At 40.9% G+C, this 17557-nt stretch overlaps 2 protein-coding genes and 1 long non-coding RNA gene across 3 annotated transcripts; 1 reads left to right on the top strand and 2 right to left on the bottom strand.

Moving 5' to 3' along the window:
- Window positions 1-420: 420 nt before the first annotated feature.
- On the bottom strand, window positions 421-7889 carry LOC109640849 (tumor necrosis factor ligand superfamily member 10-like). The gene is made up of 6 exons (XM_069535262.1): window positions 7568-7889; window positions 5836-5979; window positions 5332-5377; window positions 5114-5221; window positions 2846-3099; window positions 421-1208 (listed from the first exon to the last, which is right to left on the bottom strand). The coding sequence occupies exons 1-6, from the start codon at window positions 7679-7681 to the stop codon at window positions 999-1001; spliced, it is 876 nt and encodes a 291-aa protein (XP_069391363.1). The 5' UTR covers window positions 7682-7889; the 3' UTR covers window positions 421-998.
- LOC138412174 (uncharacterized) lies at window positions 1535-15863 on the top strand. Its single transcript, XR_011244655.1, has 2 exons — window positions 1535-1673; window positions 15423-15863. It is a non-coding gene; the product is annotated as an uncharacterized lncRNA (long non-coding RNA).
- Window positions 13018-15587, bottom strand: nceh1a (neutral cholesterol ester hydrolase 1a). Its single transcript, XM_020105052.2, has 5 exons — window positions 15420-15587; window positions 14753-15008; window positions 14283-14352; window positions 13861-14032; window positions 13018-13782 (listed from the first exon to the last, which is right to left on the bottom strand). Exons 1-5 carry the CDS (start codon window positions 15585-15587, stop codon window positions 13162-13164), a joined length of 1287 nt encoding a protein of 428 aa, XP_019960611.2. The 3' UTR covers window positions 13018-13161.
- Window positions 15864-17557: the final 1694 nt, after the last annotated feature.

Below are 17557 nucleotides of genomic sequence, written 5' to 3'. Positions count from 1 at the left end.
ATTTAATCAAATTATTCAACTAAACCAGAGGATTTTTTTGGCATTAAAGTGGAAGTGGTGTGAATAAAGTCGACTCCTCTGCTCCATCACATCAAGTCAGAGGATCAACAGTTTTCTGTTCAAAGCCCAAACACTGATCACCACACTGTTAATGTCCTGAAAGAGAAAGAATTTCCTCGTTACTAAAACTGATTCTGAAGAATAATTTCACCAATCCCTCTAAACAACGTATTTTTCTCATATTCGCGAACATCAGTAATTTGATATATTCTTAAGCTTATACCCAAAATTTTGATTTCAATTTTAAAGTCAAATTTTTATTCTCGATCTGCAAAATTAAACAAAGAAATCTTCCTCTTCTTGTTGTTTTTTACTTTTCCATGACCCTGATACTGAAATTATCTACTGGACAAAGGTAGGTTCATGTGTCACAAAACAGTTTTAATATTTCACATTCATTGTCACACCACAGATTTATTCAAGAAGTTGCACAAAGAGAGAATGTAACAATCTTTTAACATCTTGTGGCATCTATTCACTTTTAATAAAAACTCCATTAAATGTCATTTAGTCAACACGGCTGTCTTCTCTCAACATTTAATCTGCATCTATTGTCCTCCTCCAAATCCCTTGTGCCCTGAATGCACCACACAATCTGTTTGCTGTGTGTTCTGCTCTCCGCAGTCTTACAGACAGAATAAATATCCTGTGTGAGGTTTAGCTGTAATCAATTAACTGGTCACTGCTGGAGTAAATACACCCCAAATGGCTCCACTTCCCCCGTCGTACCAGGCCGCTGTTGGTCTGTCTGGTTCGATCACATCCCTGCAGCTCGGGTCCCACTCCCCTGGTCTGTCCGTCTCCAACCCTGCATCCTCAGACAGCTTCCTCACATTCACCAGAGCAAACCCTGACATTTTGGTCAACTTCTGTCAGTGTCTAATAAAACAGTCATCCCAGTGCTGGACTCCTCCGCCCAGGCCTCTCTCTCTCTCTCATTAGCCCACGAGGAAGGCCCCGAAGTAGCTCGCCCTGCCGTCCATCTCCATGGCGCTGGCGTTGCTGACCGTGACAAAGAGGCGGTCAGCAGGCTGGAGAAAGGCAGTGCCGGCCTGGTGCAGGGAGAAGAGGCCGGGCTCCTGACCCCGGGGCCAGCAGGCACTGCGAGACGACTTCATCAGCAGGATGGGCACCGTGTAGGAACTCATCTGAGGGCCCACGCCACAAAAAACAGATCACAACTTTATAAATCAAATGATAAAGACTTTTTTTTAATTCAATCTGAAATCAATAACTTTATAAATCAACTCTAGAGCATTTAAGGACACGCTGACATTTGAGGATTAAGAGTTCACTTGCACTCACAAGTTGCGTGTCATCAGAAACATCACTGCCCTCGGCGCAAATCTGAGTCACCGTGTCCAGTCCTGACATTGTGTTCACATTAGCTCATTTCTGTTTGGTTTTTTTTTCTGGAGAAGTTTTGTTTCGTGTTGCCCTGACCAATCAGTAATGAGTCACACACTTTCCTCCCCCCGGTGGTAGGGAAGACTTGGAAACCCACTTCCTCCCTCGCTGCTGATGAAAGTAGCCTGTGGTTGTTTCACTGGCACTTCCTCTCTCTTCATGACACCGGTTGGTTCTGCGGCTTCTTCTTGCTCCTCACTGCAGCGGTAAGTTTGCTTCAGGTAGAAGCTGCGTTGTGATCAGGTCGATAACTGTGGGTACTGCTGAAGTTTCTTTACCCAGATCTTCCACTGGTGCTTCCTGTTTGTAACTCTGTTCACGTGGTGCTGAGCAGGGCCTGGACACCTGGAGGATATTTCTTCTTGCATTGTTCTGCTGCTTCCCTTTTAATTCAAGTGCTTACCAAACATGTGTTTTAAGGTTTTAACTTTAGACACTACTTTTTAGGAACAGTTTAAAATCAACTCTCCAGCACTTTGATGAATTGTCTTCTTTAATTACCTTTGTTTGTAGTTTCCACTTTCGTTTTCCGTGGTTAAAGTGCTGCTTTAGAGTTTGTTTATGGTTCAGGTTGATTTTGTTAATTTAGTTTTATTCACTTTCACTCAGTATGAATTGTTTTGTTTTTATTGGCCCCTCTAACCCAGGCTGACAGCACACAGAATAAAGTCAGAGGAATATTACACATATTTGTGTTAATACGATTAATAATAGAGACAGAGGACACATGGTTTGTCGAGATGAGCCTATGAGAAGATGTATTTGTCCAACATAGTGGCACCATGTGAAGACTAATGACGCGTTGCCACTGTGACTTCTGAGATTATGATATTCCTTTTTGTAAGGACAGCTCAGGTGACGACCACTGTTGACTTGTTGACTGTTTGCTGTTAAGTAGTATTAAGGTTGCTGTGATAAGTGGCATAGAGTAATTGGTGGATATTTGCTTGGTGCTCAACTGTGGTTCAGTCTTTCCTTGGATCAGGAGGTTGCTGTCATCGGGAAAGACACAGCGTCCACTCTGGACACGTCCAGTCTGACATGAACCTATTCTCAGATGTGAACTTTGGAAAACTGAAATCCAGACATCTTCCAGAGTCTGTCTTTCACATATGAAGAACACAGCAGGAGACTGTTTGTGTTCGACAAGCTCATGACCACAGGAAAATGTCAGCAGCTCTAGAGATAAACAACCAGAGTCTAATTAACCAAAGCAACATGTTTGTGGGGGGAAGGCAGAGAACTGGGCACTTGGCACAGAAAGGCCCCAGATGGGTTTGACCCAGCAACCTTTTTGCTCTGAGTCGACAATGCACATGCTGCAGATAAAGTATCTCTCAATTCCAAGTATTGTCCTTTAGGGCACACAAAGCCTCACCTTCTTGTAGATGTACTGCACAAGCTGAGCTCCTTCCTCCTCTTTTGTTTCCCCTGTCTCGTCCTTTGCCTCCGTCTCCATCTCCCCCGTTGAGGGCAGCCTGAAGTAGGTTTGTGCGTAGATGTAGTAGAGGCCAGCTGTGGGCACCAGCAGCTCGCCTCCCCTCAGCTCCATGTTCTGCAGGAAGGACAGACCCCTGTGGCCCTCCCACCCTCTGATACGCTCCCCCAGGTACCCCCTGCTGCTCCGCGCGCCTGCAATCACACAAACAAGCAGAAACACATACATGCTCAACATTTAAGACCGTTCGCTGTGACGCAAGAACTTTTTGAGATTGCACTTTGAGTGTTGCTGAGTTTAAACAGTCACTGCAATTCAAATGAGAAACAAATGTTTAAAGAGTGTGTGTAAAGTAAATAATGCTTACAGATGTGCCCGCAGCGGCAGCCCAACAACTGCTCCTCTAATGGATTATAATAAACTCAGCTATGTGTTGCTTTTCAGAAATGTTTTGTTTTCTTTCTGCCATGGTTTTTAGTTTTCCTTAGTTCAGCAACGACAGCCACATGTTGATGATCTCCTGCCTCCAGAAAAGGAAAAGATAACAGGCCTTTTTTTAGATTTGTTTTAAGAAACCGGATCCTTATGGACAAGATCCTTGAAGCCAAAGCTAAAATAAATGTATTTGCCCGAGATATAAAAAGTATCAGAGCTATTTACGCTGCAACAACAAGAATAACAGAGAACGACATTGTTCGTCTCATCATCAACTTAAAGCCTGTGCCAGTTTTAATTTGGACTGTTTAATTTGATCAAACAGAAAAATGTGCAGCATCAGAAGTTTGTCCAGTTTCCAGCGGCTAAAAACAAAATGAATCTCATGGAACAGAATCCGTGGCTGATTCCACAAACTCTAAATAAAACTTCACAGATCTAATTGTCCAAACTTTTTAAAGATTTGCTGGAAAAAAAAATCTGTTAATTTGGAAATTTTGTTTTGCTTCCCCTCGAAAAACTTTCAAGACCAATCCAGACAATATACTGACGACTCTCAGACGTACAAAGATTTAAAACATCTCAATAATATTTGGGTCTAGTATCCTACAACTAATTAGAACTTACGATAGAATCGTTATCTGCTGGTGCTATGCTTAAGTAGGTGAGATTCTGTATCATCAGAGCCGTTATAGAGGCTGTGGATCAGGAGTTAGAGCGGGCTGTCCACTGACCATAAAGTCGGTGGTTTGATCCCCGGTTCCTTTTGTTCTTTTTGGGCAAAATACTGAACCTTACATTTCCTCTGGCAGCTGAACCAGAGTGAGTGTGATAGAAAATGCTCAGCAAATAAGTACAGAGTGTGAATGTGGCTTGTAGTCGAAAAAAACCCTTTAAGACTAGAAACCTGCTATAAAATACACTCCATACAGAAAAGATATATATATATATATATATATATATATATATGTATATATTTGGTTTTCTACAATTTCTACTTTATGTCTATGTTCATCTTTAGACTCTTTGGAAAACATTCTATTCTTCGGTTTTGTCCCTCGTTCTCTTCTACATGTATACTTCTACTCACTCTGCGATGGAGCGAACTATTTTAAAGAAGGAGGCGTTGTACTCCGGTGACTGTATTGTCCATTGTGACTGTGGTGATGTATAATAGTTGAAGTGGCTCTGAGCTCAGCAACTTAAAAGAACTTTGCTCAAGGCCCCGGTGAGGTCAGGACCCTCTCTGAGAATATTGGGACAAATCCTAGTGGGCCTCTGGATTGCAGATGGACTGTCAAAAAAAAGAAGTCCTCAAAAAAGCTCTTCTCTGCGGACCTGTCATCTGGGTTGCATGTGAGAGAGCATGTTGCTTGTGAGGTCCAGGAGTGGGCTCGTGCCAAAAGTGGCCTGCGCTCATTTGCTGGACAGTGATTAATTAAGACAGTGACTCATCCTGTGCACAGCAACTACAGGACGCTCCAGGTTACGCAAAAGCAGCTGCACATCTGCAGGTCCTGACAGACGTGTAGGGAGACGTTATTGAACCTGAAAGCAGCCTGGGAAGCCTCGAAGCACATTCCTCACCTCTGGCACTGGGAAGGTGCAGGTGAAGCAACCTAAGCCTCATCATTAGACCCTTGTCTATACACATAACATACCTATTATTTTGTTATTTAGATTTACAGTCCCACAGATGTCCTTTAATCTGCTTTCCAAGACGATAACCTCAGAACGACTGCAGATACTTTTACATTCGACTCCTGCACTCACCCTCTGCTATGGGAGAGTCTGTGGAGGAGACTACACCCGTCACATGGGCTGCGACTTTAGGAAGAGCGACCCCGGGGCTCAGGATGGGCAGCGCTCCCGTCAGCTTATCTGCGAAAACACAAGCAGATAAGAAAAACTCACTGGACATTTTTAGTGGGAAAAGTCATACTTTAAGTCCATTAGAAGCAATTGACTGTCAATGGAGGCATTGTTCTTACTTCTCATAGTGGACGATATCTCTTTCTGGAATCTGTCCGCCATTGTCTGAAAGAAAAACACAAAGAGAAACAGAAAAAGAGACGAGGGGAGAAGGGAGGGAGAGAGAATGGGTCAGTCGGTTAATATATCTTGTCTTTTACCTTTATTCTGACATTTGTACGCATCTTTAAAATCTAAATTAGAAACAATCAGTAATTTATCCTGTCACCCTGAGAATCCAGTCACTCCCAGTCACCCTGGCTCTACAAATTTCATGTGTTGACTTGTAATAACGGTTTTCCCCTTTTGGCTGAGTCAGCGTTAGATCATTTTCCAATTTTTGCCGGTGACGTCTGAGTGACTGCATGTGAAGTACGATAGGATCACTGATTACTGCAAATAGAAACATTTGGCCTCTGGTGGGTTTTTTTTCTCAAACACCAAATGAACCTTGCACCAGATCTGGGTTTCTTTTCTTTTCCACACAGAATTATGTAAATGAGACAAAGAGAATAAATCAAAACCTTCTCTATGTGGTAGTGGAGCTGTTGCGTGACTTGCCAGCAGGGGTTGCGTTTTCTGTCCTCGGCCGTCGACTCTTCGAACTCCGAGTGCAGGTTTGCGTTTATCAGACAGGAAACGCTGCTGCGGGAGAAACTCTCCTGCATCTGTTAAGAAGAATAGATGCAAAACAAATGATGTAAGGCTGAAACTAAATGATCGAATGGTCTGATCTGACAAGGACTTTCTTTAGCAACAGTTTTTTCTGTCAAATGTCAAAGTGAAAGTTGTCTCCTCATAAGTGAGGGAAAATAATTTGAGGTGAATATTTGCAGATATTTGGTTTGTTTCTTTGAAGATCACTGAGGAAAAATGATTTTAAAGATTATAATTGATTATCAAGTTAGCTGCAGATTAATAATAACTCACCTGTGACTTAATATTTGAACTCTCCAAAGCCAATAATAGTCCAAATGTATAAATATTAAATTGTACTTATGTACTTATTGTACTTATCTAACTTGTCATATTGTAAATATGTTAGTTATTTTTTTACATACTGTATATTTATGCTTATGCAGAAACATACCACAACCAATTACTTGTATGAGTAAACCCGGAGTCTGAGAAAAATCAAACTCTTTTTAATAGTATATTTTTATACATTTATTTAATCTGGGTCGATTTAATAACCAAAAAATATGCTTCCTCAAAGTAAAATAGTCCCTGGTTACTTTGCTAAATATCAATTATGCTATGTTCATTCATCAATATGTGATCACAGTTCATATTTCCATTCTGCTGGACTTGTTCATGTTGACTTAAAAAGTGAAGCTCGGAATTTATTCTGCTTTTAGAAAAACAATATCTTTTCAACTTTTAACAATATATTCTGGACAAACATCCAAAAATCACATTTTAACATATTTGTAATCAGGATTCATTTGAATCATGCTTCCTCAAAGTAAAACATTCCTTTGGTTAATTATAGGTTTAAGTGAAGGTGGTTATCTATTAATGTGTTGAAATGCACTTACAGTCACTCGCAGGTAAACAGCGGGTGTTTCCTGTTCCTCAGCCAATCAGAGCTCAGGAACAGGTCTATCAACTTTTATAAACATGTTTTATCAGTTTTTATTGATCAGGTCTGAAATGATAAATGTTGCTCGACGGTATCACAAACTCATTCATAACTAGTGTAATGTCCTGACATAGTTTAAACAACTTTCTCTTCTCCTGTCCAATGGAAAATTCCTGCACGATTTATGAAGGACACTTTCTTTTTTCTAAAATATTTCAAATGTATTTTTATATTGACGGTCCAAATAACAAAGAATGTATAGAAAATAAATAAATCATGTACCCAGCAGTATATAAAGTAAGTCAAATTGTACTTTAATGATACTTTAATAGTATTTTAAAGAGGATTTCCACTTCTGATGCCTCTGTTCCCTGCAGTCTTACATCTCTGTGGGGAAATAATACGTCTGTAACTACTCAAATGATGTTATAATGTTATTTCAAGGCAAATTTAATCGTAAATTAACTTTTACTTGAGCTGCATATGTTTCTGTGCCAGTTCAGGATGTTATTTTAATGTTGTCCCAGTCCTGTATCCGTACAGAGTCGGTTGTAAAATTGTTTCAAAGGTCTTACATTCCTCTGAAGTTGATCTCAGATCACTGTGAAATTATGATAAAGAGAATATGTCATCATTTAAAATACATGTCCCCAGTTAGAAGTCAGTTAACTCACTGTGCTCAGGACTTTGTTGAAGTAGATGAAACTGATGGCCACGGCGATGGTCTGGATGAGGATGGCTGCAAGTATGATGAGCCCCAGACTCTGCAGGGAGATAGAGATGGCCATGTCACAGCGGCGTGAGAAAAGCACCCAAATAAAGTCCAGAAGAGAGAAGAGAGAGTGTGGAGAAAATGCTTCCAGCAGTCAGGACAAGTCAGATCAAGCTCTGCCGCATTTCTGCTCTGGAGGGGGAGAGAGAGGAGGAGGAGGAGGAGGCCGGAAAACAGAGCAGCAGTTTGTAGGTGGAGCAGAGAGGAGGTGTGGAGGATTACAACAGCCTCAAGATGTCACTGTTATTAGACAGAAATAAGCAGGCAGATTTAATGCAACCCCCGGGTGCCTTCAGGGGCCGTCGAAAATAAGGAAACTTCGAGGTGCTGCAGGCAAATGTATTTGATCTTTGCTTTGTTGATATTTAGCTGTAACCTGTTGCAAAGATGGTCCAGAGTTTGATTAAACTGTCAAGCAGATTATTTTCTTGACAAATTAATTTCAATTCAAGGTTAATTTATTTGGCAGTTCTGGAGCTTTTGATCAACACACATGAGCTTCATTAGCAGGTAGAGATGCTCAGATTTCAATTATCTCAACTTCTTGTTCACTCAAAGCGTTGTTAATAATAATAACTTTATTATATAGCACATTTTAAAGCAGCTGTTACAAAGGGCTTCACAAAGAGGATGGATGAAAACAAGAATACAAATCATGAGACAACAAGGATGGATAAAATAAAATAAATCAAAAAATAAGTCAAAATCAAAAACAGCAGATAAACTAAAACAACATAATTTAAAAGTAATGACTAAGGAGAGGAATAAATGAGACACACGTAATAGCCAAAAAGAAAGAAAATCAAGTAATCTATTCCAGAGGAACGGGGCATCGACAACAAAGGTCCCGCGAGCTCTGGTCTTCTTTCAAGAACATCTTATCTTATCCTGATATTATTGATAAGTTGAACAAAATCAAATGTAAACGATATTGGAATGAAACTGATAATCGAAAGGCTGCAAAGCATATTTGACTTTATATGAAAAACATATGTTGAGTCTAAAATCCCAAAACATCTTATTAGCACGTGGTGACAGGACTTTGAAAAGGAACATAACAGAGACCGTTTTATTTTATGAGACCCTTTTAGTTACTGTGCTGCAGGTTAAAGGTGCAACTGTCTCCTTCTTTCTGCAGTTCAAAGTAGCTTTGGCGACATTTTAATCCTGATTTCCAAACATCAGCCAAAGTTTTGTTATGGGCTTTATTTCTTTATTACTTCCAGCCAGGAGCACTTCAAAAGCTTCACAAATGGTTTTCACGACTTCCAGTCTCCCGAATGACGAGCGAGTGAAGGCAGCATTAGATAACTGTTGGCTGAACGAGGCTTTTAAGAAGAGCACAGAGCCTCTGGAAACAATAAATCTCAGCAGTTTAACACCGATGAAGATATTTGAGCTTTTTCTTGGAATTAAATTCCATTTTCACTTTGTTCAGCTTCTCTATTTTAACAGTAAAACACCTGTAGATAACGTTAATATAATACATTTTATATCGCAGTTTTCAGCCTTATACATAAAGAGCTTTGCAAGTATGGATTAAAATGAAAGCTCTCTTGTAGAACATAAGTCTAACATGACAGCATATATATATATATATATAGATATAGCTCCACCAAGCCCATACATAATCAAATGGATGCACAAGTATTATATTTTTATAAATAAAATAAACAAAAGACAATTGGGACCAAAATTATAGAAATGAGATCAAATGTGGCTGTAACTAAACATGCTCCATTAAGTTAGGTGGAATGAAAATAAAGGAAATGACAATATATAGTGCAATTATTTATTATATACTGTGTATAAAATGAAAAGCACAATTGAATACTGTGTATTTGTATATATGTTTGCAGATAGGAGTACCTTCAAAAAAAGATGTCACATTGTCATTTAACCAAAAGCACTTAAGTGTGTAATGATTCACACGAGCGGAGGACACTATAGCTGTGGCGCAGGAGGTAGAGAGAGTTATCCACCATCCAGAATGTCAGTGGTTCAATCCCAGTGTATGAATGGTGTGATAGAAAAAGATCTGCATGTAGAAGCAATGGGGTGAACGAGACTTGAGCTGTGAGCGCTCGATAAGACTGGAAAACCTCTATTCAGACCATTTACCACGAACGCAGCATCACTGCAAACTCAGCGTCTGAAAGCCAGATAAAGAACTTTTTTTCTCTTCTCTTTCCTGCTATTGTGAAATGATCTGAAGAGAATGCTCGCAGATTAGTGCCAAGTGACCCGCCATTGTTAGTGCAGCAGCGTAGCACCGAGCAGGATTTGTCACAGGGGAGTCATTCAATCTGCACGACTTAACCTTGAGTGATTCCTGTACTTTCATTCCTTCACCTTTCACCCCGGCTCCATTGTCAGGGTGAGGAAGTGGGACGACCCTTCCAACTACCAGAACCAGCATGCACGCAACCAACAGAGTCATGCATGTGCACCGTGAATTCCCCAGCAGCTCTCACAGACGGATGTATGTGTATGCAAATCACTCTGGAAATGAAGTCGTAAGTGCGAGCGTCACGTCTCGAGGAAAAGAAGTATTTACTTTGTCCCCATCGGTGATTAAAATCTCAAAATGCGGAAGAGAAAGTGATAAGAGTTTCCTGCGTTCCCCTGAAGTGAATCAATTCCCAGGCTCGCAGAGAGGGAGGTGGAGTAGGTGAGTGATATATTGAGACAGTCTGGCCTCAGGCGGGGAAGATGACACCCTGAGAGAGATGCCTGTCTACAATCCCATGGCAAGCAGAGAGAGAGAGAGAGAGAGAGAGGGACCATGTGTGAACATGTGTTTGGGGAGTTATTGTGTGAGTTGATATCATGCCACTTGTTTTTCTCCACCTATTTCTTCAGTCCAGTCAGCTGTTGACCTTTGACCTCAGCAGGTTTTAATCACAGATGTGTAAATGCTGCTGCCACATTGCACCGGACAGGACTGCTCAGTAAACAACTGTATGTCAGCTCTGTATGTCAGATGTGTTTTATATTTAAAACTCACAAGCATAAAAAAAGATTGGCGAGAGGGGCATCTTCATTACCCAGAGTGCAGTACTGTGGGGAAACACCAGGGGGCAGCAACTTCGTGACTGCGCAGTCAGCGTAAAAAAAAAAAAACACTGCAAAAATTGAATTTTTGTTTACTCTGCATTTTTACAGAAGAGCAACGCCCAGGCCACATTTCTGACGTCACAAAGTTCTGAGTGTGTAGTTGATACTTTATGGTTACTGCCAAAAAATGCAATAGGATCAAAAAATCTATTTCATTTTGTAACTTACAAAATTCCTTTTGTTTTACACAAAAACCTTCCGAACCTTGTGTCCCTGTGTGGAACATGTGCACAGTTGAGCTACTGAAACTTTTATACATGGTGACTCAAAACGTGAAGTTTGGAAACAATTGGAAACAGGAAAGCATGAGGAGAACTGCTGCTGCTGCTGCTTCTCTGGGAATGAGAGCTGTTTCCCTCTGAAGCAAAGGGCTGGAATTATACCCTGAAGACATAAAATGGCTTAGAAGGATGGATCACACTCCGTCCACCTTCCTCCGCGTTCCACTCCTCTTTTCTCTCCCTCAAGGCTTCTCCTCCCAGCGTTCCACTCGCTAAAGTCATGGAATCTCCCTAAATTCCCGTCTGAGTTTTACAGCTGCTCATTGTCTCCTCTATAAAACAGCCTGATGGTGAAACTGCTGCTGCAGCACAAAGCACACACACACTGTCACCAATGACTGGGCCTGACAGTGGGGGGGTATTTCCTTGACAGGAAACTACACAATGTGTGAATGTGAGAGCACAGAAATGTTTTTTCATATCTATCAACTTGTAGACCTGTAGACTTTCTTTTAAATGTTATGCTTAAAATCAAATCAGTACCAGGTATTCATTTAGGGTCATCATGAAATTTACATTTATGTGTTAGGAAAGGATGAATTAAAATAGCGTATATAATATTTTATATAGAGATTTGATAATATAATATGAAAGCAGAATATCCCAAACACAGGGGACGCCATCTTGTGCTGATGACATCATTCGGAGCCAGATCCTGCGTAGTGGATTATTTAAAACCAAACTTATAAGAAAAATTTACAGATGCACATAAACCAACATGTTTGTCATTTTCTTTTAAGTTTGGCCCATATACAGTATATATATAAAAGATTGGATGTTGCAATGCTGCAGCCAGCCACCAGGGGGTGATCCAGATCTTTCAAGAGGCTTCACTTTAGTGAGCTGTCTTCATATAGAGTCACTGAGTTAAAGTAGCAATGAAATAATCCCTGCATATACTTTTAACTGGATGAATGGATATAGCAGCAGAAATATCTCACTATATGAAATATAAAATATAAAAACTCAAAAACTATACACAATATAAAGAATGAAAATATAAAAAAATACACATATTATATGTATATATAGAGTGAAACGTACAATACATAGACTATAGATATACACTTAGAGACATCAAATGTAAAAGTATATTACAGCATTTGTCATGCAGACAAATGGGAACTATATGTATTATTAGTATTTCATGACTATGTTTTATTATTGCATCTCTAAAAAATACAACATTTACATCTGAACTATTAAAAATAGCAAAAACTAAAAATAATCACGTAGTATTACGGTTTTGAAGTAAACCGTACTTGAGTACTGCTGTTATCAAACCACTAGAGGACGCTGCTGTATTGATTTTCGATGCTGCTGCGTTTAGTGACCCAGGAAATCACTAACCCCTCAGGTGAGAGCAGAACATGAAAAGTGTGTCTGATCATAAAAACTGAGTGAAGCTGATGCACCTCTGAGCGGGTTTGTTCTCTACACAGTAATTATGTATTTAGCAGCTGCGTCATCAAAACCACAGTGACTTCCCTTCCTGTGTATAAATATATGTATTTTAAATGTAGGTGTGTTTGAAAGAGGCCTGAGGTTAGATACCACTAAAGATTTGTGATTGGAAGAAAATCAATTAGCAACCCACAAGTATGTTTATGTATTTATACATAAATCTTTAAATGTGAATCAGCTAAAGGTGACACATGAGAACTGTGGTTGGGTTAAACAATGAATTTTAATAAAATATCCAGGACACAATCATTAATTTCTATTATTGACATCTTTTAATAAGTTTTATCATTTTAATTCTTTGTATAAATTAAAGTTTTGCCAGCAATCTAACTAGTTTCTCGCCACAACAATAAAAAATCAACCACTGCCAACATGAACCTTTTGATTTGGGGATTTTATCGTAACTTTATAAAAAGTATAAAATCATTTCCAACCCCTGTGACACAAACTAAATGTATGAATGAACCAGCTGAATGTTTTATGGAAAGCTTGTGACTGTGGTGTGGACGTACATGACAGCCCTGAGCTCAGATCAGATATTTTAGCACAAAGAACCAACGTAAAATCCCTTAAGCAAATCTATAAGTCTCAAATAAATCAGAAATGCACCCATTACTCATTTACACAAACACACTCACAAGTTGTTCTGCAGCCAGTGGAGGTAACCCTTGACTGCCCTCCTCCCCACATCAAACTCTACTGGCCAGACTATAAAGCTGAAACATCCGTGGAAGCCGTCCTCATAGTGGTCATTGGTTACTGTGACCCCTGCGTCCTGCAGGCGCCGAGTGTACATGAGCCCATCGTCCCTCAACACGTCATGTTCGCACGTTAGGATGTACGTCCGGGGGCATTTGGCCAAAACCTCTGGTCCTGCCAGCAGCGGCGACGCCCGCACATCCAGCAGCCCCGGCACCTCCTTCAGAAGCCCCGGTGAACCTTTACTGACAACGAGAGGCCTGTGGCTCCTCTTGTATTTCAAGGGCAAGAGCACAGTCCAGTCTGATCGCGCCCTCACCTCTGGGCTGACAGCCGAGTGGCGTGAGGAGCTGTGGTTGTTCACGAGCAACTGGGGCTGCAGGGAGAGGTCAGCGCCGAGGTACCGCAGCCAAAAATGAACCATGAGGGGGCGGTAGAGGACGGGTATGTCCTGGTTCTGCACATAGGAAGGTGTGTTGAAGTCCAGGGCTTGGAGCGCCGGGTAGATTAAAGCCTGGATGCTGAACTTCACACTCACAGTGTCGTCAATGGAAATCTGGAGAAGATACAGAAACACATAATTCCCTGCATTGTATTTACATTGTGATTTCTACAGGCGACCGCTCCAGTTTACCTCCTGAGCGACTGCAGCAGCCAGGTTTCCTCCGGTACTGGCCCCTGACACGGCCACTCGCTCGGGGTCAATCGCATACTTGGTCAGAACCTCTGGGGACAGGAAGTGTTTGGCAGCAGCGAGGCAGTCTAAATATGGAACGGGAAAGTGCACCTCCGGATAAAGACGATACCTAAAAGACAATGGTTGCACATGTTTCAGTTCATGAGCATGCAATTATATCCACACTCTGTAGTTAGAGGGGAACTCCAGTCACAACAGCATAGCACCAAACCTGTCATAACACTTCCATAATATCTCATGTGGGCCTGAAGAAAACTTTCTTAAGTCTAATGTAGATCAGCATTAGCAGTTGGTCTCATTCCTTTATGAGCAGAGCAAACGTTGAGAGAGTTGATCGGTGTTGCAGGAGACAAACTTACTCAACACAGACCACAACAGTGTTGAGCTCGTCCGACACCATGTGGCTGAGGGCATCGCTTGAACGTCTCTCTGAGGAGGTGAGAGGGAGAAAAAGAAGGATGGAGGAGTGTGGAAAAGCCAAATGAACAAAAGTGATACGCTGTATTCACAAACTACACTTGATTTTGAATATGGACATGAAAATACAATATTTCAAACAGTTTTCAAACAATTAACCTCCTTAGCAGAAAACAGAGTTAATAAAAAAGCTCTTAAAACTAGACTTTTTTTAAACAAAAAACTGAGCGAATAGCACGAGAATACAGGGAATTGATTAAGAAAATATTAGCATATTGTATTACCGACACTGTTGAAACTATCTGCACCTGTAGTGCAAAGAAGGTTGCACATTCGTGGTAAAAACAAAAGCCTGGTCTTTCTGTATACCCTCGTTATTCTACATTAAGACAACACTGATGTCCGTACTCACCTGTGCTGCCAAGGGCCCAGTCTCCTCCATGGAAATACATCAGCCCTCTCCTCAGGTGACCCTCCCCTCCAGCCGGGGGCTCGTATACTCTGACCGGGATGCCTGCGAAAGTGATGTCGCTGACCTTCACTCCGGGCACGACACCGCCGCCAGACTCGGAGCTGTCCCCCACCTTGGACGTGCCATGGAAGCTCTCCGAGGGCCACCTGAGAGACTTGAAATAAGAGTCGCAGCCCAGCCAATCCCTCAGAGACGCCTGAGGACAGAGACAGGAGGAGACGTAATGTTACTAATTTGAATTAGTGAACCCATAACATATCTCCCGACTGGCCCTCGAAGGATGTTATAAAATTGAAATGGACCTTGATAGCTCTCGGTGCGCGACAGGGCCTGTAAAAACTTTATGGATTTTTTAATGAACCTCCTGCTATGTTATAGTATTAATAATTTAGCATGGCTGAATACTTCCCGATTATTATTTACATGGACATTTACACTGCCAACATTTTAAATGTAATATTTAACCTGTAGTCAGAATGAATCCATTAGTCCAGACTCTGATCGTTGCTGCAGCTGCACCGCGCTGCATTCACGTGTTTCTGATATTTACAACCATGCATTCACCAGAGTTGACTCCATATTTACCATGAAATCATTTCTCTCTTACCAGATGCATCGATGTCCTGAAGGCAGCAGCCACCAGCATCAGCCTCCACGGCTCCTGGATGGAGTCGGGCAGCGGGATGTAAACGTAATAAGCGAGAGTCACCGTGAGAGTCAGTGTGAGAACAACCGGCCGCAGCCTCATCTTGAGCCGGAGGAGAGAGCAGCACATCTGTCTGCAGCTGGAGCCGCTGATTGGTCCCTGCAGGTCTGAGGAGGACTGGATGGACCAATCAGAATCCAGATAAGATCCCCGATCAAACACTTCCCTTACACATCTTCAAAATAAAACGCATTAGTAGTAGTAGTAGTAGTGGTAGTGGTATTATTATACACAGTATGTTTATATGTTTTAATTAACTTTCTTCTGCCAAAGCTTCTGAAATGTTTTCATCATTTATCTATTTTAGGAAATTTATTGCGAATAAATAAATGTGGAAAAAGTAAATATGGTTATTTCAATTTACATACAATATGTAAATAATATATTTTTTTGTAATTATGTTTTCTTCTTCAGTCCAAAGCCTAAGGATACGTTTTCACTTCAGAAATGTTTACAAGATTCATGCTTTTATTTTTAAAGTGTAGTATAGTTGTTTTTTTGTGTGACAGCTGTTGGTGGGTCCAAAGTTGTAATACACACGTGTGACCATGATGGGGCAGTGTAGAGCTGTATGATCTATATACAGCTGTTAGATTTTGTGAAAAGATTAAAACCTCTTCAAGTCCTTTTTTAAAAGCTCTGAACAGGAGAGTAAATTATTGAGCATGAAGTAAGTGTTAAACCAAGAGAACTATTTTCACTCACTATTGATCACTTTGTAAGTGAAGACAGTCGATGCTGGACTGAAGTCCCACTAAAAGGCTTCAGTGATGCGTGTTACTGAGATCAGACTCATCTCTCTTCTCAAGGTATTGAACCGTCTACATCAGGGTCAATCTTTCTCCTCTGTTTTTAGATAGAAGATTTATTTTTCTTTCGGGGCTGACGGGTCCAATGAAGTCAGCAGTGTGGAATATTTACACTAGGCCCAGAGTATAGAAAATAATTAAACCTGAGTTCAAAGATAGAAAAGTGAGTCACTGCGAAGAAGATCAAATCCTTTGAGCCGAGGACGCTGTGTTAACACGGTTTACATCTCAGACCACAAAGGCTGCAGTGACAGGTTTTAAAGATTGGTCTGAATCCAGGTCACAGAAAAGCAAAGACCAGCACATGACAGTCGACAGCGTCACATCCTGGAGTGTAGACAGGGAAGAGAGTCTCAGTATCGCTGTCTCACTCTCTCTGGGATATTCATCACCCTGTTTCTTCCCACGATTCCACTTTTAAATGGCCACTGTCTGTCCCAGGCGGCCGAGTGCGAGAATGTAAACAATCATCAGAGCCGATGAGGATCTGACCTCTGCACTGTGCTGCTTTTCCAAAACATAGCAGGCCGAACCACTAGACCATGTCAGATTAGCCTCATGGAAGAGTGGGGTTCTCAGGAGGACACAAGGCTGCAGAAAGTCACAGCGATGCAAAATCAAAACAATGAATTGTTCACATGTGGTTGTATTGGAAATTGAAAAGCATGTACCTCTGTGTTGTTGTCGAGTTGCCCAGCTAAAGTTGTGTGGCACCATGACCTCACACTTAAACTCCACATGGCCGTCAAGACTTAAATTAGCTTCTTAACTCTCTTGCCAAGAGTAAGATGAGAAGATTGATGCCACTGTCATTGCTGCGCATTCAACACAACAGTATCAATCTCCTCATGCAACTCTTGGAAAGTTGTGATGAGGACATTTTCTGAAATGTAATGTCATTTAGTGCACTCTTGTGTTATCTGTTTTGATGAGGTTGAACCTTTTCTGATATTTTCTTCTCACGTTTTCTCCCATAAGCATCATCAAAGCTTAGATCTTATCACATGGGGTGTGGGTGCATTATGGAAATATATCCTAATACACAGATTTATGCTTTAGATAATCCCACTCATGATATAACCTTGTAGAAGAGAGATAAGAAAAAAGACAAGAAATTAATAAAATAATCCTTTATTAGTCCCACTAGAGAAATGTGCAATAATAATACTGACGTGTAAGAAAATATAAAAAAACTAAAAAAATATGAATGGAATAAAAACTAAGATACAC

The sequence above is a fragment of the Paralichthys olivaceus genome, chromosome 12 (assembly GCF_024713975.1).
Source record: "Paralichthys olivaceus isolate ysfri-2021 chromosome 12, ASM2471397v2, whole genome shotgun sequence".
Lineage (NCBI taxonomy): Eukaryota > Metazoa > Chordata > Actinopteri > Pleuronectiformes > Paralichthyidae > Paralichthys > Paralichthys olivaceus.
This window is presented reverse-complemented; position numbering and strand designations above follow the sequence as displayed.

What these genes read in the sequence shown, in the direction of transcription:
- nceh1a (XM_020105052.2), bottom strand. Translation starts at nt 15,587, where the DNA reads ATGTGCTGCTCTCTCCTCCGGCTCAAGATGAGGCTGCGGCCGGTTGTT. An exon ending in TCAGGACATCGATGCATCTG is followed by an intron (nt 15,009 to 15,419) that starts GTAAGAGAGAAA and finishes CTCTGTCCTCAG; the next exon opens with GCGTCTCTGAGGGATTGGCT. An exon ending in CTGGGCCCTTGGCAGCACAG is followed by an intron (nt 14,353 to 14,752) that starts GTGAGTACGGAC and finishes TCACCTCCTCAG; the next exon opens with AGAGACGTTCAAGCGATGCC.
- LOC109640849 (XM_069535262.1), bottom strand. Translation starts at nt 7,681, where the DNA reads ATGGCCATCTCTATCTCCCTGCAGAGTCTGGGGCTCATCATACTTGCA. An exon ending in AGACTCTCCCATAGCAGAGG is followed by an intron (nt 3,100 to 5,113) that starts GTGAGTGCAGGA and finishes GTGTGATTGCAG; the next exon opens with GCGCGCGGAGCAGCAGGGGG. An exon ending in TGCAGTACATCTACAAGAAG is followed by an intron (nt 1,209 to 2,845) that starts GTGAGGCTTTGT and finishes GTGGGCCCTCAG; the next exon opens with ATGAGTTCCTACACGGTGCC.